The following is a 22,963-nucleotide window of genomic DNA, read 5'->3' as shown; positions in this document are numbered from 1 at the left end:
TTCATAACGCAATACAGCACCCTCCTGAAATATAATGTGACTTGTCTAATAGAAAGGCTATATGGAAAATAATGAATGGTTATATCTGCATTGCATTTATTTATTTAAAGAGGAGTTTATATTCATAAATTTTAACTTAAAAGAACGGCTTAGGGCGGTACTCCTTAACTAGAAAGCACTGAAAATCTGTTAATGTTGTTGGTCTGGACATACTTCCTGGAGTTATGTCCTGTCCACTTTTTACATTTAAAATCATCTGAATTGCTCCTCTGCTCTGTAGCTCACTTGTCTCCCACATACTTACTTCAGCCATAGATGTTTCCCCCCAAGGAAGTATCTTAGGTGACAATCATCTCAAACATGATGATCTCTGTTTACTTTGTGGATTCCAGTCCGTCTGCCATGCACATCCTGGAACACATGCACTGTTACGTTTGAATGTGTTTACACACTTGGTCCTTGGCTACTGGTGCTGTATCTAGAGGTTGTGCAGGCTTTGGGATAGGAGGCCTAGCTGGCACATGAGGGCCACTGGTGCTGGACCTTAAGGGTCATTGCCTGACTTTTCTTCTGGCCAGAGCTCTGCTTCCTGTCACCTCACATTTGTGACTGGACACCTCATGCTTAAACTGCTCTTCCACCCTACTGAAGACTATATACACCCTGTACTGTAAACCCAAGTTAATCCTTTCTCCCCTGAGTTGCTTCTGTCTGGTATTTTGTTAAAGCAACTAACAAATGTATTTTCCCAAGATCATGCTTTGTATTTCCCAAACTCCAATTCATCTGTGTATTTAATTGTAAGCGATAAAAAGCAATATGTACACACAACTTTCTCTGCCAAGAATTTTTAGCATTGCTGGGAAGTGGGGCAAGTATATAAGTATCTATCACTTGAGAAGTAGAAAGAGGACTGTGAAGTGGCAGAAAGGATGGCTAAATTGTGAAAACCTATGTGGCAGAGGGTAGTTTTGGTGTAGATGATCAGACTAATGTTACAGACTTCATGCACAGACACGAATATTAAGAAAGGCAGAGAAGCACATAGAAATTATTGAATGTTTTTTTAATGCATAGAGACCAGCACAGCTGTGAGAGAAAATAATTTAAAGGTGAGCCACTGAATCTAGTGAGTGAAGAGTAACCAGACTAAAAAAATAATGACAAAGTGTCTCATTCAAACCAAAAAACAGGCTAATTTCTTTCCTAGACATTGAGACATATTTCAAGGAATTTTCTACTTGTGACGTGAATATGGGTCTGAACAGTTACAGTCTTTACAAATTCAACTAAAGCATCATAATATGCCTGGCCTCAGCAATGGCATTTATTTCTCTGTCTTAGTTTTGAAATTTGAACTTTATGCTAAACAATTCATAACAATTTCCTAGGGATGATGACAATAAATGAGGCTCTTTATAAAACTGTGTCCCTTGTAAACTGTTCCTTCTTCACAATATATTACAAAATCCATCCCATGTGGAATGAAGAAGATACGATGGATAAATGGCAAGTGATATGGTTAAGAAATAACATAGCACAATTTTCTTCATGGCTTTGGATAGGCAAGTATTTCTCCTGCAGGGTCAAGAGCTATTGAAATGACTTGGGGGTTAAGAACACTTGCTGCTCTTGGAGAGGACATGGGTTTGGTTCTCAGTCCTGATATGGTGACTCACAACTTTCTGTAACTCCTGTTCCGGGCCACCTGACATACTCTTCTTGCCTCCATGGGCACCAGGCATGCCTCTGGTACACATACACACAAACAAGCATGCACTTATTCATACATGTAAGAGAAAAATAAATAAATCTTTAAAATAAATAAATAAATCTACACCAGTTCTATTTCTTAAAATACCAAGCACATGGAATCTATTATTACATATCCTCAGGAGAAGAATTGAAACAATGTCTTGACAGATGAGATATGGGGTCATAATGGTTTAGAGCGACTGCCATCCCTACAACACATACTCACTTTTGGAAATTCAGGGGTAGGCTAGAACGTTTTAAGGTAATTCCTTACTCTGCCCATATATAGAAAATTACAGCATGAAGAACATGACACTGGCAAAAGAAGAATCATTTCAGAAAGGCGTGGCTTACAGTGTTTTGGGCTGCACGTACTAAATACTCAAGCCAAGCTGGTGTGGCTTAGACATGCATTTATAATCTCACATAACAAGAGAATAGAGGCGGAGATGGTCTAGTGATGTGTCAGTAGCAAGGAGAAACGGGCACACTTTGTCCTTTTGCTCAACAGGCAAAGAGGTCTTTGCCTTTAGTCTATCTGTCTTCTTTACACATGACAGCTGATTTACAGATCTCAGAAATTAGCACTTAAAGATACATTTTCTTTTTATGGACCTCTTTTGATCACAAAAGAAAACCTTTCCAGCTCCTTTCCTCAGCCCTGACTACAGGCCTGCCTTCCTTGCAGTATGAGCAAGTACTGCTTGAGCTGTCTGTTAACGAAGCTAATCACTGCTCCTCCAATCTGTTGTGATGACTTGCCTAGAACAAGCCACTCTCCCAGGTTGCTGTCTGACATGAGGAGGTAGACACCCCATAGTAAAACCAGTGGCTGTGGACTTGGAAGGAATAAAGAGGTGGGAGATCTGGTGTTGGCCAGGTACCCAACGATGTCTGCTACACGATAGCAGAAATGCTACCACCCACCGTGGCTTTACAAGGGAGGGACTGCTTCAGCCGAAAACCAAAGTTCTGCTTTGACATGAATTTTGTGTGGACACGATGTTTTCTTCTGTTTACAAATAGACTTGGCAACAGTAAACCAAAACATGCACAGTCTACTTCTTGAGTATTCAAAACAGCTTATATACTGAATTGGGAATGAAAAGCTTATTGAAAGGTTAATGTTTAGCATGGCGACTATTTAAGCCATTCTTTTATTAAAATATGACAATTTCCTTACCAAATTTCTTACCATTTTAATTTCTTTAATCCCAATAAAAATCTTTTCCAAATATTTCAAATATATGCAGTTACTTTTAACAGGTTTAACTCAGTTCCCTGTGTGGTTTTCAATGATGCATAAAGTGTGTGGTATATTCACCGTCTCCATCTTCAGTAATACGAACATTCCTCTACAAAGAACTCGGACCGTGAACTCGCCTATCATTCGCGCCTGCCAAAGCCAGTCTTCTGAATCCCAGGCATGAGCATCACGAATTATTTCAAACCTACAAATTTACGGCCATTTTGTGTTTAAGAGGCTGAAGATAAAAACTGTGAGTCTCCACCAAAGAAAGTTCTACGTGGCCCACAACTTACTCCTCCTGATCTCTGTTTCCCATTCTTACCTGTGCCAGGCAGCAGGGACTCGCCGGGCACAGAGGGGCAGCTAGCTGGGCAGTGAAAAGAGGCAGGTAGTGCTTGGAATGATCTGAGAAGCCCTACCACAAGGCTTTTATTTGATCTTGTGTGAGACTCCAGATACAAAGACAAAGTAAACCTGTTGCGATGAGGACTCACTAAGGAAGAGAGACAGAGCTGAACTAAATAACCCACTTCAAAATAAAAATGCACATGTACAACACCGCACTCGGTAGGGCGACACGTTATGAATTTAAAGTTAGTAAGTTCCTACTTTAGGTTGCAACATGTCTGTCCTGGGACTGAGACTTGAACTCCTGTTAATTTGTCAAAGATAAATTAGTTAAAGGACCCTCTCTTATTTTCACAAATGCCAAGTGCTGCGATCTCTTTTGAGAAGTCAATGTTGCATGTTTTATGACTGGAGAAGAGGTCTCAACTGTCAGTCAATATCTGCCTCAAAAGTCTTCTGAACCCCTTCTGCATCTGGTCCTCATTAAGGCTTCTAAGCCAAAGAATGATTTCTCCCTTCTAGAATCTAGGGCCTAGAGACCTATGGGTCCCCATGAGAGAAAATGAAAAAACATTTTTCCCTTCATCCTGGCCCCTAAATCTCCTTTTGTGTGTACAACACCGAAGGTTCTGAGCGCACCTCCACCCACCTCAAGTTCTGGGGCCAGCTCCATTGCAGCCAAGCTATTGAGGAATCTTAGTGCCTCATCAGAGAGGAACAAGGGGGACGGTTCCCGATGGCAGATGAGCTGAGAGGGGCGGGAGAAGTTGGGGCTCCCCCCCCCCCCCAGGGTCCAGACCATCCCCGCCCCTGTAGCAGAGGCTCAGAGCACGCCCACGAAAGCTCCTGGCTTGCTGCTAGTCGACTCTCTCGTGGGCCTCGGGCCAGGACTGGGTGGAGGTGGAGGTGGGGGTGGGCAAGGAGGGCTCTGGCGTCACGTGCCTGAGCAGGGACCTCAATAAATGCCCGCGAGCGCTGGGGAGCGGCGGAAGCGCCTGGCGCCGGGGCTCTGCACGCTGAGACTGCACCGGGCCGAAGCTCGAGGTCGCCGCTCGAGGAAGAAGCTCGAGGAGCCTTCCCCTTTCCCCACCCCTCCTCCAGCATCCACGGCTCAGGGACACAGGGGGGCCCACTCTGCCCAGAGAGCTGCTTTCCGCGGCCACTCCGCTATCTAACTCGGGGCCTGCGTCCGCTGCTCCTCCCAGGTTTGCGAGGAGTCGCGGAGGTAGGGACTTCAGCCAGCTCAGCGTCCCTCGGTGGCCCGGTCCCTCCCCATCGCCGCGTCTGTGCCGTCCTGTGTGGAGAGGCTGGGGGCAGCTGCGGACACCCGCCGTCCTGCTCGGCTCAGCTCTCGCGCGGGGGACACCACACTGGAGAGGTAAGGGCGACTCACAAGCTGCATCCAGAGAGGTCCAGCTGCCAGGTTTTCCCAGCTCCCCTTTTGGAAACACGATCTAGGAAAAACACCAACTTGTAGAGAGAGGTCTGGCCCAGACAGGGTAGGTGGGTTGCAGGGCAGGAACCCGCGGCTACAGAGATGAGCCTGACTTAGTTCATACAAGTGACTTCTTTGGTTTCACGCTGTCCTGGGCGCGCCCTCTCTGCCCGGTTTGGTGAACCGCGGGCTCCTGCTGTGTCTGAGGGGCTTGCTCTCAAGTTCTCCCGGAGCATTCTTGGTGAGGTCTGGTTCACAAGTTGGTCACAAACTTTGCAGAAAACATAACTGATTTCTTCATCTGCGGGTGGGTCAAAGAAAAGTTGATCCAGGGACCCGAGCCATTCATTCGCAGTTATTCACCGGGCCCTCTCCAGGCACCCATGGGTGCAGGCACGGATAGTGTAAAAATCCGCTCGCAATTTCAGAACATTATGGACATTATGAATAGCTATGAACCACAAATGAGATACTGGGTTATTGTGCCTTAAATTAAAAAAAAAAAAAAAACTCTTGAAAGTTTCTACAGAAAATATAAACCTCTAGACAAAAATAAAACACTGTACTAACTGTATTCTTTGAAGGCTAAATGTAATCTGTTATTTAAAACCTTGTAATTCAGAAATTATTCTCAAGCTTTGAGCTTCCTGGCTACTTTCGTCCTTGACTTTTGGCTTCATGGGTAGCTTGGAAAAATATTTTCTGCAAACAGTGCGCTGTGAAAATTCTCTGTGGGGAAATGGGGGCCATAGAAAAGGTGTTTTCAAAAGCTGAGTGGTTGCTTGTTGAAGTTTGCTATTAGAAAATAAATTCATCTCAATCACGTGACATGTCTTATAGCCAAAGGGAGTGGAAGAGCCTATCTTGGAGATTTTCCTGAGGCCGTTCATTATGATGTGTACCGCTCCGGAGTGGCTCAGAGTGACCGCACTGCTCTTCGTGGCTAGAGCGGTTCCAGCTATGGTGGTTCCTAACGCCACTTTGTTGGAGGAACTTTTGGAAAAGTACATGGATGAGGATGGTGAGTGGTGGACAGCCAAGCAGAGAGGGAAAAGAGCCATCACAGACAATGACATGCAGAGCATCTTGGATCTCCACAACAAACTGAGAAGTCAGGTGTACCCAACGGCTTCTAATATGGAGTACATGGTAAGACATCTTTCACGTGGGATATACCAAAGAAATGTTTATTGGTGCATTCAACGCCATAGGTAAATTACTTCACGCTATTCCTTAATTTTTTTTATCACATGTTCTGTTTTAATTTTAAGTTTTCTTCGAGTATATCCTTATCTGCAAGCTCTTTCGTTCATGTTCCTGTTGTTAAGAGCATAAAATTAAGTAACTTCCCATCCACTCTTCCTACTAAGCATTCTAAAAACCTTTGATCCGACCTGAAGGAAGCTCACCACCCTCCTAAATGGCCTCTGTATTGACATTAAATTTATTTTTATTACATATATTTATTTTTTGTGTAGGGGGTCCCCATGCCATGATGAAGGGGTGGCAGTCATAGGTAAACTTTCAGGAGTCAGTTCGCTCTTTTGGCATGTGAGTCCAGGTCGTCGATCTCCAGTCATCAGGCTTGGCATTTATGGGCTTTAGCCATCTGGCCAGCAGCCCCTGTCTTGACTTTCAATTTACTTAGTAGAAAGATTCTGCCCTAATGCTCCATAGAACCTTCCTGTAAATGGTGGAGCTAAATAACCAAGACTGAGACCTTGTGGAGAGTTTTGTATTGTTGGAGCACAGGTATGTCCCCAGGTAGACTTCTGTTTCTTGCAAATATGAGAATCACTTTATGGTTGTTTTATGTTAGACTGCTTTGGCCACGGGTTACCTCCATGTATTTATTGTTTGTAAGCTTCAAAGTATAAATACAACTCTAGGCAAAGAATTAAATTCTAAAGAATCATTTTGTCCTTAATCACCTCTTATAAATTAACTGGCTTGGGAAACAAAATTAGTTCTTTAAAATTATTAGCATGCCTTACATATTTATACAGACTTTCAAACTGTATTATGTTACTCCCGTGAACTCAGAACGCACTGTGCTAGTGAAGTCTGATAGCAAATACTTTGATGACAGCAAAGCGCATTTAATGAACATTCACAAGCATAGTTCTCCTTTAGACACCGTTGTAGGGTGCAGTAGTGACAGCCATTCCAGATGTCCCTTTTCTCCCTGTATTTACCTTAGTCCTGATGGATATCCCTTTAGATAAATTTCTAGAAACGTGGCAGTTCTAACATTCCATGACCCATACAAAATAGTGCATTACATTATTTTAACTTTTACTTGAAAATATTTTACCCTAAAGAAAGCAGGCAGCATTCAAGACAACTCATCAGAAACTGGGAATTGGGGCCCATGTGGAAGGTAGAAAGAAATTCTGGCATCATCACTAACTGACTGTGTGAATGGCCACACAGTAATGTAGCTCTGCTTCATGTTCCTTAAGGCCATGCCAGGAGGGGTTGTGATGATTCACTGAGATAGCCTATAGTTTAATTCTTTAAGATACATATTACGAGGCAACGATGTGATTGAAGAAATAAGTAATGGAATTTTAGGCTTCCTCACACTCTTTACATTTGGCATCTAAAGAGATTGCTCCCTCTTTTCAAAATTCCATGCAGGATGTGACATATCATGCTTATTTTGGAGTGTTTGAGATGAAAATTTCTCTAACTTCCTTCATTAGTGAGCCTCCAATGAGATCAAATTGTGGAGCCTCTCTAAGTTGACCACTGTTCATTTATTCCATGATGGCTGGCCATGAGTGGCTTTATGTGTGTGTGGTTGTGTGTATGTGGTGTATATGGGTGTACATATATGTGTGTATGTGTGTGTGTGTGCACACGCGCGCGTGTGCACATGTGTGTTTGTGGGTGCACATGCACTTGTGTGTGCATGCATGTGGAGGTCTATCACTCCCTGCCTGAGCATTATTTGAAATAGGGTCTCTCACTGAACCTAGAATTCACTGAATCAGCAAGACTAGGTGGCCGATGAGATCCATGGGTCCTCTGGTCTGTGCTTCTCCAGTGTTGGCATTACAGATTGACACCACTTTGCCTGGCTTAGGAGAGTGCCTCACTCAAGGGAGTGCTGAGGATGTAACCAGGTGCTTGTGTTCTGTGGTAAGCACTTTGTAGATTGAACCATCTCTCTAGTCCCTCCACTAACTTTTTATTTAAAATAAAGAAGAACTTGGGGCTTCAATCTCACGAAAGGGAATGTGAGGATCTCTGTATGTGATTTAATATGCAAAGCATGAAAAATATTCTGTGATTTTTTCCCCTATGTCTACTTACAAAATAAAAACAAAAACCCAACAATAACTACCCAGAGTATGTTTGATGTCTAGTTTGGGATGTTTATTTGGGTTTCATTTTTGTTTCATTGGTTTCTTTCTATCCTTGAAATGTAGATCGAGAAAGCAGCCAGGGTTTATGTTGTGTTGCCCTGAGATACTACTAACATTGGAGCTGTGTGCTGGCTTTAACCAGACTGTAGAGCTCTGTGCTCCACTGTAATATTGAGAGATATTAATTTTAGAATACACACTGAAGGGGTATTAAAAAGTGATTATTGGGAATATTATTGACTTTATGAATTTCATAGGAATGAAAGTGCAGATACTGATCAGTCATTTAGAATATAGTTAGCTCAATGATTTAAAATTATTTTAAGAAATAAAGCTTAAATCTAAAAGTTGGCCATAGAACCATTTTCTGTGTAACTTTAAATGTCCACTTACACTCTATATGTCTTTTCAGATTAACTGCTGAGATAGCCAGTCTCCTTATTTATAATTGGTTCCTATTTCAGTCCTACAATAGCCGGACCACACACTGACTTACTAAGGTCATGTCCCCACTCCTACCCTATCCTTACTTCACTTGTAAGTTAAAACCCTACTGTTGAAAGCTATGACTTTTCTTGAAGAGCTTATAACTTGACAGAGGAAAAAGAATAGATAGGCTTGAAATCCTCACATACATGGGATCACAAAATTCTTTGATCATGCCTATGAGTGATGCCAAGGGAACTGAGGGTAATGAATGGTCCTTGTGAGAGATTTTCAAAAGTAACTTTGAGGTGCGTGCTGTTTATTCATGGTGATCAACACCACTAGTTGAAGGTAAGAGCAGATAGCCAGTGTCAGTCTCTGTCAGCCTGCTTTGGGAGAATCAGACTAAGTTCAAGCACAGAGCTGGGGAAGAATCTTGAACCACAGAAATGGTGGCAGAAACTAGAAACCCTAGGGAGAGTGATTTTCTACATTTGGTTTAGAGAGAATTGAGAATTGAGGCGTAGGCATCAAATGAAGGGACAAGGGGATTACCAAGTAAAAACACTGGCTTTGGATGTATACAGCAGCAGGCTCACATCTTGTCCCTGCTGCTTACTGGAATGTGAACTCTGATCGTCTGCTGCCCTTCTGGGCCCTGGCTACGTTAGTGGTAAAGCTGGTGGAAAAATACAAAGCCCAGAGGTTGCACTGAAGTGAGATGTTTGACTCTGTGGAATGGATATGCCTTCTTCCAGCCTGCTGTCATGTGGGTTTATGACTCTGTGGTAAAATTTGGTCATCTATATTCTTCTTTTATTCAACATTGAAAATGTCTTCACAGTAGAGTTGGTCATCTTTTCTTCAACATTGAAAATGTCTTCTCTGGGTTTTGCTTTATCAATTCCATTTAAATACCATCAGGTTTCCATGGCTCTGTCTTCCATACTTCCATCTGGCAACCCTCTCTGCACTTCCTTCATGTGTTTCCTAGTATGCGTGGGGTGGTCTCCATGTAGAGTCATTCCACAGTAGTAACTTCCAAAGAAAGCCAAAGGCTTGTATTCATCTTCAAGTCCACATACCTGATTTCCTACCCACACCCATAAATAAATAAACATCTGCTAATCCAGGCCATAACATTTGTCTCACGGATCTCATTAAGCCCATCTCTTCTGGTTCATTCTCACCTTTGTTCCTCAGCTCAAACCTGCCTTGGCAGCACAGCTTCCCCTTTAGCAGGCTGCATGAATTCATTCTTGTTTTATAGCTCAGGTCACCCTCCTCACAGCTGGTAAAGCTGACTTTCTCCTCAGCTTGGCTGTGTTGGTCACTCAGTTGAACAAAAGTTCATTGGACTCCTCCATGGTTCATAAGTATCTAGAGTTAACTCAGGAAAGGAAACACCTGTAGTCTGCACCAAGGTCCTCAGCTACATGTGTTCACACTGGCACACTTGCTGTTCTTAACCAAGGACATGCTTCTTTGGCTTTTTTCCCTGTTTGGTATCATCCACATTTGGATGCCTGAGTCCACCTCTTCCTATCAGACTCCTGTTTGTCCCTCAAAACTGAGCTCAGATGCCATCCTTCTTATCCCTCATCTAAAGCATTTTCTGGTGTGTAGCCAGAAGTTTCTCTGGTCCTGCCCAGCCTGGCAGTCGGGATGAATCTCTTGTACCCGTCTCCCATAGCCGCTTGGTTCCAAGTAAATACACAGAGGCTTATATTATGTATAAACTAAAGAGCTAGCTAGCCAGAGGCTCTTTCATCTTAAATTAGCCCATTCCTATTAATCTATGTATTGCCACTTGGCTCCTGGCATCTTGTTGTTCCTTTGGCAGCAGGCTGGCATCTCCCTCCAACTCCACCCTTCTTGGACTCGTCTTCAGTCTGAATGTATCATCTAACCTATTTCTGCCCTGCCATAGGTCAATGCAGCTTTATTTATCAACCTATCAGAGCAACACACATTCACAGTGAACAGAAAGACATCCCATAACACTTCTCCTTTTCTGTCTAATCAAAAAGGAAGATTTTAACTTTAACAAAGTAATATTACATATAATAGAACAGTTATCAAGCAATAATTACAGTTACAATATCTAGTCTATTTGTATTTGGCAAAGTTAAAGAAAATATTCTATCACCTGTCCTATATTTGTGAGTCTAAAATTTCATAACTAATTTATCTCTTATCATAACCTAGGAAAAATATAATTGTAACTTGTCTTCAACTACATCAAGGACCTCAGAAGGATATAATATTACCTAAATGAACAGGAAGTACATTGTAAGCAACTTCCATAATTCTAGAAATGACAGAGACAGCTGGCTACCTGGACAGTCATCCAAAGTTCCTGTCCAACATTGATGCATCCATCTTCAGCCTATAGGCTTAGAATCTCTCAGTCACCTCTCCCTATGTCCTGCAGAATGTCTGGCAGTCTCCTCTGAAGCAGGAACCTGAAGGACCATCTTGCTTTGTTTTAGCAAAATGCAGTGGTCATTTTCCTTTGAGTCTTGTATGTCCAGTTTGTACAATATCCTGTCAAGCAGTTGAGGCAAGGGTACTTTTTTGCCTAGTGGCTAACTTTTGCCACAAAGAAAGGAACTCCATCAGTGGGTTTCTTCCATGCCCATCATCTTCCTTGAAGTAATTGGTGCTGCTAGGAGCAGACGTGTCTCATTGTCCAGAAAAGTCTAAGTTCTTAAAACATTTTAAATGCTATATTCTGTAGGTCTTTGAAGTATTTGAAGGTTATTTACCTAACTGAAATGTATCTATGTATACCTAGAAAACTTAACTAACATGACTATAAATTTTATTATCATAGATGACTAATTATTAATCTGTATTTCCTAATTATACATTACAATTTTAAATGAGTTGCATCAACATAATACCTTAAACAAGAGTAGAAATATATGTACAGTATAACAAAATTAACTTTAAATTGTAGCAAAAACTAAAATCCATAGCAATATAAAGCATTTTAAACAAGTTGTTGCTCTTTAAAAGTAGATTCAATAATCTACCCTTTCATTCTATCATATTTATATTATCAGTGGGCCCGTTCCTCTGACCCATTCTAAAGTACATCATTGCACCTTGTTTATATTAAAGTTTCAGTAAAATATATGCATGTCTTATTTCCTTTCTAAGACTTTGACTTCCTAGAAAGGTAAGGATTATACCATATTTCTCTTTATAACTCAGTGCCCACTGCAGTAAAAGAATTGCCTATGCAGCAAATGTTTGTGGTTGGATATTATTAAATTCTAAACTATATGTGTTAAATGAAGGCATAGGAGGAAGAATGAAAAAGATAATATCTGAGACAACTGTGGAGAACACGCATTAATTAAATTAAATTAAATTAAATTAAATTAAATTAAATTAAATATTCTCTCTCAGATAGAAGCCCCTTATCTAGGCCTTTAGAGAGAAAAGGCAGAGAAAAGGTAGTGGGGATTGTACTACTATCCACAAATTTCCTCGTGTGGCTGAGAAAGTATGCCTGGGAAGTGGCATGGAAAATGAAGACAGATATAATTGGGAGGATGTTATGGGTCACCTTTAGTCAGTATAAAAAGCCATTTGAGCATTTGAATAGAAGACAAACTGATTTTAGGATTGTTCCAGGCTCCACTGGAAATGGTGTGTAGGTGGTTGGAACTCAACTTTGTGCATCACTATGATGATGTAGCAGCAGCAGTCCAGTCGACAGTGACCAGGGGTGGGCTGCAGTGGGGAGGGGGTGAGAAGTGGTAGGAATATGAATGTTACCTCCTGGCAATTCGTTTATCCTGAAAAATTCAAAGAAGTTTTGTTCCAAGACACATAAAGTTGACTCGGCTAGCAGGCAGCCAGTAGATGGAATTCCCTCTCCTGGTGAAAGATCTATCTGTCCAAACTGTGATGCAGAATTTTGAAAATTAGTGGCAGTTTCTGCTCTGGTTTGCATATGAATGGAAAACATTATGCATCCTACAAACCTGAAAAGACTTTCAGAAAGAACATTGAGAAAATTCTAGAAATCACTGATTACATGCTATTCAACACAATTCTAAGATTAAAGGAGACAGAACCCACACTCCAGCTTTTTTTTTTCTTCAGAACAGAATAGTTAGTTGTTTTCCTACCTGGTCTGACATCCTCTCTCCAAATCCAAAGTTGTCTCTTACTCTCTCTGTAATAGAAGATGAAAACTTTAGCGTTAGCCGGGTGGTGGTGGTGGTGGCGGCGGCGGCGGCGGCGGCGGCGGCGGCGGCGGCGCACGCCTTTAATCCCAGGACTCGGGAGGCAGAGCCAGGAGGATCTCTGTGAGTTCAAGGCCAGCCTGGGCTACAGAGCAAGATCCAGGAAAGGCGCAAAGCTACACAGAGAAACCCTGTCTCGAAAAACAAAACAAAAAAAAAATTTTACCGTGATATGCACAACAGCACAGAGGCCAATTTCTGTTCAGATTGTCATTGTGCTATCATGGGTGGATCATTTGAGCTCATTTTTAAAAAAGTATTATTGTTGCTTTGCATGTGGCAAATGGCTGTGTGTCCTTGAGGGACTGGCATCATTGGAGGTACCATTCTTTAAAATGGGGAATAGTTTGTATAGAACAGTTTTTGTTATAGGAAGCTGGAGCTCAGTGCTGGACATTACATAGATATTCAAGTGAATTTATTAGAATGTGGTTAAGATGTGCAGCAATAGATGAATGATATCCAGTTATGGTTCATGAGCATTCAGACAGTAAAGTCAGGAAGAGAGCCAAGATCTCCATAGATAGAGACATTCAAGACATGAGCTCTTGACTTCTTCTGAAGATGGGAGGTGTGGATAGTGTGAAGGAACTGCAAAGAAAATGGGGAGTTAGGAACTGGGATAGGAGCAATGAGGATGGGTTGTGCCAAATACTAACTGGAGAACAGCAGAAATGTAAGTAACTTGTAAATGATACTTTAAGAACTCTAAGGCAATGAGAACAAGGATGCTTTATGATGTATTTGATTGTGTGGGAGCCACTAGAAATTTGAGATATTCCAAGGTTGGTTCAAAGAAGAATTAGATAGAAGAAAGTAGCATGTCTTTTCATTTTTTTTCCAAATCAGCAGCATTTTATATAGGCTGGTACTATTCACAGTGCTAAATCTTTTCAGGCCAAAAGTTTTCAATTTCAATTAGAGATCGCGTCTCAAACCTAGTGACAGTTTATAAGAAAATGCAATATCTCTGCATATTCAGCTGTTTTTATTGTGTACCTTCATGAAAAATTGAAAAATATTCATGTATACAAATATAATCACGGTCAAGAATGATGCCGAAGGGGAAATGGGACAAGGTGAAGAGGAAATCATAAGGTCTTTGGGGACAAGACTGAATTTGAAGTGCCATGTCATCCTTAATTCCATTCAGTGTTCAGTGAAGAGATGGGGCTTGAGATAAAAATAAGGGAATGATTATAGATATTGTCAGGATTTATCTCTGTGTGGAGCAGCTTGAGTCCAAGGGAAGATTGTTATGGACATCTTTGTCCGTTGAATGCTTTGGGTTGAGTCTGAAACACAGCACGAGGCTGATAAACCAACAGGAAAGGGCCGCCAGGAGCTGGGTGCAAGGACTCATCCAGAGTGGAGGGACAGATGGCATCCTCAGTTGTCTCTTAAGGCAGGAGGAGAGGACAAAGAAGGCAACAATCTTTCAGTGTTGTTGAGAAGAAGACAAATCAACAGTGACTTCCTTAGCATGCTAGCCATTGGTCACCTTCAGTAAAAGAATACCTGCAGTGAAGTGTGCCCAGAAGCCCCACTGAAGAGCTGAGAAAAGGGAGCTGAGCAGATGGTGACGTCACCTCAACTCCTTGAGATGTTGCTGTGAAGATCAGAGAAATGGGAGGGTGACTAATGTGGACGATGGCAAAGATTCTGCTCTTCATTTGAAGAGAAAGTGTGATCACATTAAGGGAAGGACCTTGAGTAGGAGGGAGGAAGCATCGCCCCCACAACGTCAGTTCGTTTATTCCAGCAGCAAGTCAGAGGCCACAAGTGTGGAAACAGTTGGGTTCATTTGATAAAGAAAAGAGATTCTTTTTTGTGTGACTGCTTTTGGTTTTCCTAGTGAGCTCTAGAGTAAAATCCATCAGCTGAGTCTGAGCAGACAAGGACGAAGAGGGTGTGATGGGGAGTGGACGTTGTGACATAGCATCTTTGTCTCTTCTATGCAAGGGGCTTGGTGGAGTCAAATGCAGGTGGGGTTTGAGTTACTGCAAGCTCACTTGTTTCACACTGCTCAGAGTTCAGGGATGGGACCCTGGGTTGGGGATGCAGAGCTATATTGGAAGACACAGTCACCATGGACAAGGAGTTGGCTTGGGATAGAAAATATATTCTCTGACTACCCTTTGTCTTCCACTGATTAGAAACAGCCAGAGTCTAAGGAACAAGTGAGCTCAGGTAACAGCTAAGTGTGAGTTGAGCCTTGAAGCACAGAACATAGCAGGATCTGAGATGGCTGTGCAGAGATAAATGAAGACTGCTTATCATAATTGTTCTCAGATGATCAAATAGAAATACTTGAAAGCCATTATATATATGTATATATATATATATATATATCCACAATATATAAATATGAAATATATATTCATATGTTTGTGTGCATTTATTCATACTCATACATATAAAGTATCATAGTCCTTGTTTATTATTATTTATTATTTAACTCTTCAGGGAAAATTATTCCTCAGCAGTCCCTAGAAGTCTCATAGAAAATATTCTGTTTATCAAACTGGTTTTACTTCCCTAGCAATCAAGGAAAACAGAGGATGTAGGATTTATGTAGCTCCCACTAGCTGGAAAGATACCAGTTTATCATTTTGGGGAAGAATTATTAATACAGATAGCGTAGACTATGAAGATAGTTTTGTTGAAAGTATGTAAACTTACATTTGAATGATTCTAATATGTCTTTGATTTAAATGGAAGTTTTTTGTGTAAATTGTGGTTTCAGTTTATTTTTTTCCATATGCTTTCTTTCACTAATTTATCCAAGAAGGAGCTTTTCATTTTCAGTCTTTTTAAAAAAAAATGAGACACTTCCAAGTACAGCATCATCTGGAAATTAAAATTCACAACAATGGAGACAGAGAAAGAAGAAAAATAACAGTTGATAAAGTATGTGTTTAAACATATCGAGAGGGTGGTCTAGTAAAGATTGTTGGAATGAACATTTCTTGACCGATGTTTGGAGTAATTAAGGACAAGAAAAAAGAATGACCAGTCCTCTTGAAGAAACACTAATGAATTCAGCATCCAAGAAAGATGAATGGACAGGGGTGGACTCTGATGCTTTGTGTTCTTATTGGTCCTGACTCCAGGTGTTGGACATGTCAGAACTTCTCTCCTGTACAACTGAGTTGTCATTTGCATTTTGACAAGAAGCCCCTTAAACATGTAAAAGTTTGGTAGTGTAAGTTGTAGAGGGCCAGCATGGAGGAAAGTCGGGCTATAAAGGCCTTGACAGTGACGTGAGATTAATGAGTACAAATTCTGTATAAAAATGTAGGAATGGTATCAGATTAATGTCTGCTCTACCCCACAAGGATAGTCTGTCCTGTCTCCTGCATCTCTTTGATGCTGAACATGGTATTCGTGTAATGTCAGACCACTGAAGTTGTCTGTTGAGTTTATCTGCGTACTAAACTTCCATTTCAGAAATTCAACTTAATTTAGACATTATTCTAAATGGTTAGTTTGCTGCTTTCTGTAATGGTATCAAGGCTTTGTTTGAAAGTAGATTTTGAGAGAAGCCCGCCTTACATCTCTGTGGTTTCCAGGAAACCCTAGTAAGAACATCCATTGTCTCAGGGTAATGCTGCTTTCTCAGTCTCTGCAGCCTCTGAGGCTACTGAGTCCCCTCTCACTACAGAGTCCTTGAGAACAAATAAACCAGAGTCCTTAAAACCTGAAGTCATTCCCAAACTGGAAGGAATGTTGTTACAGCTCTCTCCCATAGGGCGTGTGTGTATGTGTGTGTGTGTGTGTGTGTGTGTGTGTGTGTGTGTGTGTGTGTGTTATATGTAGTTGGGAAATAACCATGTTTTTCTTTTCAACATACCTCATGCACTCATTTTATGAAGAAATGATAATTTTAGTATAGGTTGACTTCAAATTACTGCTGGGTGAATAGTTCAGAGGAAGAAAAAAAAAAAACAAACCTCTTAAGCCATCTTGATTTGATTTACAACCAGAATTTAAATAGAAATGTGTAGAGTTCAACCTACATTTAAATAGTATGGGTATAAATTATTGGCAATCTTAAAGCCTGAAATATTATGTTGTAGAACGAAAATACACATGTACGAAAAAGCACACATATATGTACTATGCTGTCATTAGGGCTTTGTAATAATTCATCCAAGACAGCTATATTTTCAGCCCTTTATTCTGGAAAATTTTTTAAATTTACATTGTTTGTCTTGACCTAGACACTTAGGCATGATTAAATTAGATAATCACTTTAAATGATTACAAATTAATATTTATTGAATATTGATTTAAAGTTAAATTTAGTTACATGATTCTCTGCTGTAGTTCTTACAGTCCAAAATGATTTTGTGAATATATTTATATAGGTATGATTATAAATGAATTCTGTTGATTTTTTTCTCTTATTTTCAATGGGTTATAAAAATACTTGATGCCTTTAAAATAAGCTGTTTCTTTTTTTTTTTGAGATTATAAAGTGATCACATAATTCCTCACTTCACTTTCCTATCTCCAAGCTCTCCCATATACTCCTCCTTGCTCAAGGCCTTTTCAAATTCATGGCCTCTTATTTTCACTAATTTTTGTTTTATATATATATGGATACGTATGAGTTATCCACAGTATGTACTGAGTTACTTTGTATTTCATCTGACAGATTTTATAGTTAAGGAAGGTTAGTCTAACATGTTTGAGCATGTTTTAAATTTTATTTCACTTTCTGTGTAACAGATATAAACACTGTTTTGGAAAACGCAGATTTATGAGTTAGTAGCAATTGAATATCTTCTCTCAAAAGTTCCAGTTTCTATGGAAAACCTCGCAGCCCAGAGTATACAGTCAAGTGCAAAGCAAGAAGAAACTGGCTTTCAGTAGTCTCCAGGACTTTCCTGTGGGCTCATCTGGGTGGTCCTTAGGAGAGGGTGGTGGGTGTGAAGCTCTCACTTATTTACTGGACCGGGGCCACCATCACCTGAGGGGCTGTACTTTCTCTGGTCTCAAGCCTGGGCCAAGAACTTTCACAGCTGCTGCTCCCTCTGTGTGGTCCCTCCACAGTGTCCTTCCCGCCAATTTTCCTCTGTGATTGGCTGCATAATGTATTGGCTCAAGTTAGTCAAGATGTATCTGAAAAGAACCGAATAGAAGCTCTGTTTCATAACCTAGCCCCAGAATTCTCAGGGCCTCATTCCATTTGTTAGAAGTGAGTCACCGAGGCTCTGATTGAAGGCAGGGAGACAGGCATTCTACAATAGGTTGCATAGGATGAGTACTTAAAAATCAGCACATGCTCTGTTTGTGCTTTTGCTCTTGTTTCTGAATCTCCTTTAGCATGAGGTTGGCCTCCTGGGAAACCTATGGATTGGTGTGGATTTGTAATGTGATTTAACGCACTGTGGGAAACCCAAGTTTTAAGATTGGAGACAAAACATTTTTGTCTTTTAAGGACACTCTACATTCCTGATGACTCTGCCTGAAAATCTGATTGCTTTGGAAAGTGATTGTTTTTTCAAATTTTCTGGGTACAAAAGGAAGACAGCATTTTGCCCGTGAATGAAGTATCCATTCATATTTCTTATGTAAATTTTTGTTGAATAGGCAGCAACAGTGACTTGAATATTTTGTATAGTAAATTAAAATGTGTTATTTAACTTAAACAAATAATGAAATTAATTAATAGCTTATATCTGCAAATAAAGTACTTACCTGATAAATATTTATTGGCAGCATATACTTTTGATGTCTGTGGTAATTTGGAATATTTGATATCAATCCAGAGTAAAAGTAAAGTTTTTAGTGAAAACCAAGTATTGTTTACCTCTCTTGAGTTTTTGGTTGGATGTAGAAATGTTTTTGTATTTTGGGTAAATAATAAAGGTATAGTATATTAAGAATATACTTATCTAATGTAAAATTTTATTTTGTGACTATGAAAGTATTTTCCATATTTCAAATCCACAATTGAAAAAGAAGAAATACTCATATATGAAAAATTATATGAATGAGGAAGAAAAATTTCCATCCCTGTATGTGTTTGTGCATGTGTGTCTGTGAGTGTGTATGAATGTGTACGTGTATATATGAGTGTGTGCATGAGTATACATGTTTGTGCTTATGCATGTGCATGCACACCTATGTTCATGAGTGTGTGCATGTGTATGTGTGTGTGTATGAATGTGTACGTATATATATATATATATATATATATATATATATATATATGTGTGTGTGTGTGTGTGTGCGCACAGGAGTATACATGTTTGTGCTTATGCATGTGAATGCACAGCTGTGTTCGTGAGTGTGTGTGTGTGAGTGTGTGTGTGTAGGGCCGAGGGATTCTTCATGAGACCTTTCAGCTGTGGTCCTATTATGGTTCTTTCCGCTTTTAAAATCACAAGCAGCAGACAAGTTTCCTTGGACCCTGATCCTTACTTTCTTAGCTTCTCCATTACCTCTCTTCTAAAATGGTGGGGAAGTCAACATGCTTGAGTTTGTCTTCTATTTATTTTCTAGCCTCTATGGCCAGATTTCTCCGTCACTGATCTGGACTTGCTCTTATCCATGTATTGCTACTTAGCGAACCTTCTGTCTTGTTCTCTTTTGGCATCATTGCCCATCTACTCTTGAAATCTCTTCGGTCTTGTTGAAGTTGAATTCACCATTAGCTATCTTTTCGCCTTTATGATTTATTTTTCTTGGCTTTTTTTCTTTTTTCTTTTCTTTTCTTTTTTTTGTTTTGTTTTTTCGAGACAGGTTTTCTCTGTGTAACTTTGCACCTTTCCTGGATCTCACTCTGTAGACCAGGTTGGCCTCGAACTCACAAAGATCCGCCTGTCTCTGCCTCCCGAGTGCTGGGATTAAAGGCGTGCGCCACCACTGCCCGGCTTTTTCTTGGCTTTTAAAAAGTACCATTTCATTGTTTTTCTCCCTTTGAGTTTTAATAATTCTAGAATCTTTATCACTCTCATTGTTCTATGTCGTTATTAACATCTGTATTTTTCGTTAGATCTAACTGCCTTTGTGTGTTCTTACACTCTATTTCGTGTGCATGTCATTGTCCTATTGGTGTGCACATTGCAGTCTTGTGAAATCCCACCAAAGGAATACACAGACAAGTGACTGTGATTTCCTTTATGCCTTGGTGATAGCTGCATTGCTCCGCCATTTCTTTTCCCTGTCCGCTTACCCTCAGTTACCAATCGACTTTGAGGTGTGTAAATACCTGTGTATTGTTTTTTCCTGTCTGCTCTTCTGCAACCCCGTCCCTTAAACTGTTCAAATGTTCCGTTCCTGGGACTGTTTTTCTGTCCCTTCGTCATGTGGGGTCCTGTTCAAAAAGTGCTGGTGAGCTCAGTTCTACATGGTTTTGTGATTTTAATATTGTGTGTAGTGCCTATGTTCTGAATCAGTAACAACTTGGACACTAAATCCAGAACTTGGAAAACTCATTAAGTTATCAATTTGTATTTTCTTTATAAATTATTTTGTAAATAAGTATCATATGTACTCTATTGTAGTCAGTTCCATTATTTTTTCGTGTATCCAACATGTATTTATTTGTCACTGTGTCTATATAACGGACACAGAAAATAGACTAAAGGTCTACCAGTAGAAGTTGAATGATTACCTCCAGGCAATTCATACTCTCGTGGGAGAGGTAGACATGTAAATAAACATTGCCATGCAGGCTGATATTGCCAAACAAAGGAATGTAACAAAGCTCTGAGAGCACCCAGGCGGGTGGAACTTACTTCTGGGAGATTTGGAGAGGTAACATGGAAACCATGTTAGGTAATGCAGGATAGAAAGCCAAGAATAGAGTTCTGCCTGGCGAATAACCAAAGGATGCTTAGACCAGGATCAAGCCCTGCAGGTATAACATGCTTTAGGTATGGAGACCTTGAACTAGATGCCCGTGGGATTTTGTTGGCCGCGTTTTAGGGAGATGAGACAGGTAAATGCCTTTGCGATCACTTTGGCAATTCTAAAAATGTGCAGGCACCTTAGAAGAGGGAAAGATGTAGTCAAGGAAGTTGAGCAGGAAGGAAAAGTTCAGGGTGACAGATGCGGAAACACCCAGACCAATGTCTTCACTCAATAAAGAAAGAAGAAAACAAGAACCCAGTAATTTGTATTTGAAGGAATGTCCGGTGTGCACACTGCATGTCTGTGTATATTCTGTTTTCCCTGTAGACATGGGATGTGGAGCTGGAGAGGTCTGCAGAATCCTGGGCTGAAACCTGTTTGTGGGAGCATGGACCAGCAAGCCTGCTGCCCTCCATTGGACAGAACTTGGGAGCGCACTGGGGAAGGTAATGGAAAGCACAGCCTTTTGTTTCTGGAAACAGAGATGTCATGAAGGAGATGTTTGTTAACCTATCACTGCAAACTTTCTAATGTTTGGTACCTAAGAGTCAAAGAGCTAATCACAGAACAAAGAAAACTCTAACACACTACCAGAAGAGTCACCGACATTCCAGCTTATTTTTGCATCGTTTGTGTGTTTGGGATTTGTAGCTTACACGGGAGCTTTCTGTCAAGCCTTGTCAATCTAAGTTGGTTTTATATTTTCTCCAACTTTTCTTGCTCCTTGTGATTTTTTTTTTTCTTCTACCAGATATCGACCCCCGACGTTTCATGTACAAGCGTGGTATGATGAAGTGAGAGACTTTAGCTACCCGTATGAGCATGAGTGCAACCCATACTGCCCTTTCCGATGCTCTGGCCCTGTGTGCACGCACTACACTCAGGTATGCTTTGTGGGAGCTACAGTCGGTTCCTCCAGATTCAGTTACTGTAACTGCAGGAGAACATATGAGCAGGCGTCTTGTATTATTTAATGTGATTATATAAGAACATTTGTATTGTTGTTAATCTTGTGGAATAGACAAAACAATTTCTGTAAGCAATAACATTATCACAGAAGTCTAAATACTTCTTTTAAAAGGTTATTTTAATGACTTTATGTAGAAAATACTTTACTATGGCTCCAATAGATAATAGTCGAGGAACAGTTTGCCATCTTCTAAATCAATTTGATGCCAAAAATATACTTTACCATTGACATTTACTATTTACATATGTGCAGAAGTTATAATGCATGCTTATATATTTTTCCATTCACATTTAGCATTGGGTGTATTTCTAATCTCTAAATTGAACAAAGGCAGGCAGGCTCAAGGAGACCAGGGTCACTGCTGTCCTGGGTTTCTGAACGGAAGGCCTCTGAGCCTTGCACTTTTGCTTCTTGTCTGAGATAGAGAGTTCTGTCACTTTGATTAGTAAGCGTCTTCATAGAAACCTTCATAGCATAAGAGGGAGGTGTAGCTTTGAATTATTTAGTAAGTTTGTGCTTTGAAAATGCTGACACTGCATTGCAGAGAGCACTATTAACCTGCAAATTTCTTTTGTAAATTGAATAACAATCCCAAACCCAAAGCTCAGGCAAGATAGTTGTCTGACACTTCTCACTCTGGTGTGGATAATCAGTGTTAGCTTCTGCGGTTCCGTTTCTACCCGTTTCTCTTGGACACACTGCTGTCTCATTTCCCATCAGCCCTGCCTGAGCCTCTCTTTTCTCCACCACAGGTGGTGTGGGCAACCAGCAGCAGGATAGGCTGTGCCATCAATCTGTGCCACAACATGAACATCTGGGGGCAGATATGGCCCAAGGCAGTCTACTTGGTGTGCAATTACTCTCCCAAGTGAGTGGACACGGCACAGGTGTCTTGGGGGAAGCTTTCTTAATGTGAAAATAGTTTTATAATCCTGATTTCTCTCATTTTCAAGGTCTATTCGTAGAGTGCATTGCTTCACTCAGTTTATCTCCAATGGCAGTGATTATAGTTGCTCAGTGCATTAGTCAGTGCTTAAAGGGAATGCGAAAATTGAAACTTCGATCTTCCATAAAGACATTAACATTTTGTTTGTTTTTTGAGACAAGGTTTCTCTGTGTAGCTTTGGAGCCTTTCCCAGAACTCACTAGGTAGCCCAGGCTGGCCTCTTAACTCACAGAGATCCGCCTGCCTCTGCCTCCCAAGTGCTAAGAAAGTAAACACATTTTTATGTTTTTCAACTTTACTTGTTATGCTGGTCTAGTCAATATTTAGTAATTCTG

The 22,963-nt window shown here is 40.6% G+C and overlaps 1 protein-coding gene across 1 annotated transcript in view; it reads left to right on the top strand.

Annotated features, from left to right (window-relative positions):
• The first annotated feature begins 5,668 nt into the window (after positions 1-5,668).
• The window catches only part of Crispld1 (cysteine rich secretory protein LCCL domain containing 1), a 31,668-nt gene continuing 14,373 nt past the window's right edge, over positions 5,669-22,963 (top strand). The window contains exons 1-4 of the mRNA XM_059255674.1: positions 5,669-5,936; positions 21,040-21,158; positions 21,464-21,596; positions 22,435-22,550. Of these exons, the coding sequence (XP_059111657.1) occupies positions 5,679-5,936; positions 21,040-21,158; positions 21,464-21,596; positions 22,435-22,550 (626 nt within the window). The 5' untranslated portion in view covers positions 5,669-5,678. The remainder of the gene's footprint in view (positions 5,937-21,039; positions 21,159-21,463; positions 21,597-22,434; positions 22,551-22,963) is intronic.

This window comes from Peromyscus eremicus, chromosome 2 (genome assembly GCF_949786415.1).
Source record: "Peromyscus eremicus chromosome 2, PerEre_H2_v1, whole genome shotgun sequence".
Classification (NCBI taxonomy): domain Eukaryota; kingdom Metazoa; phylum Chordata; class Mammalia; order Rodentia; family Cricetidae; genus Peromyscus; species Peromyscus eremicus.
The sequence above is the reverse complement of the archived record's forward strand: the minus strand, read 5'-3'. Positions and strand labels throughout refer to the sequence as shown.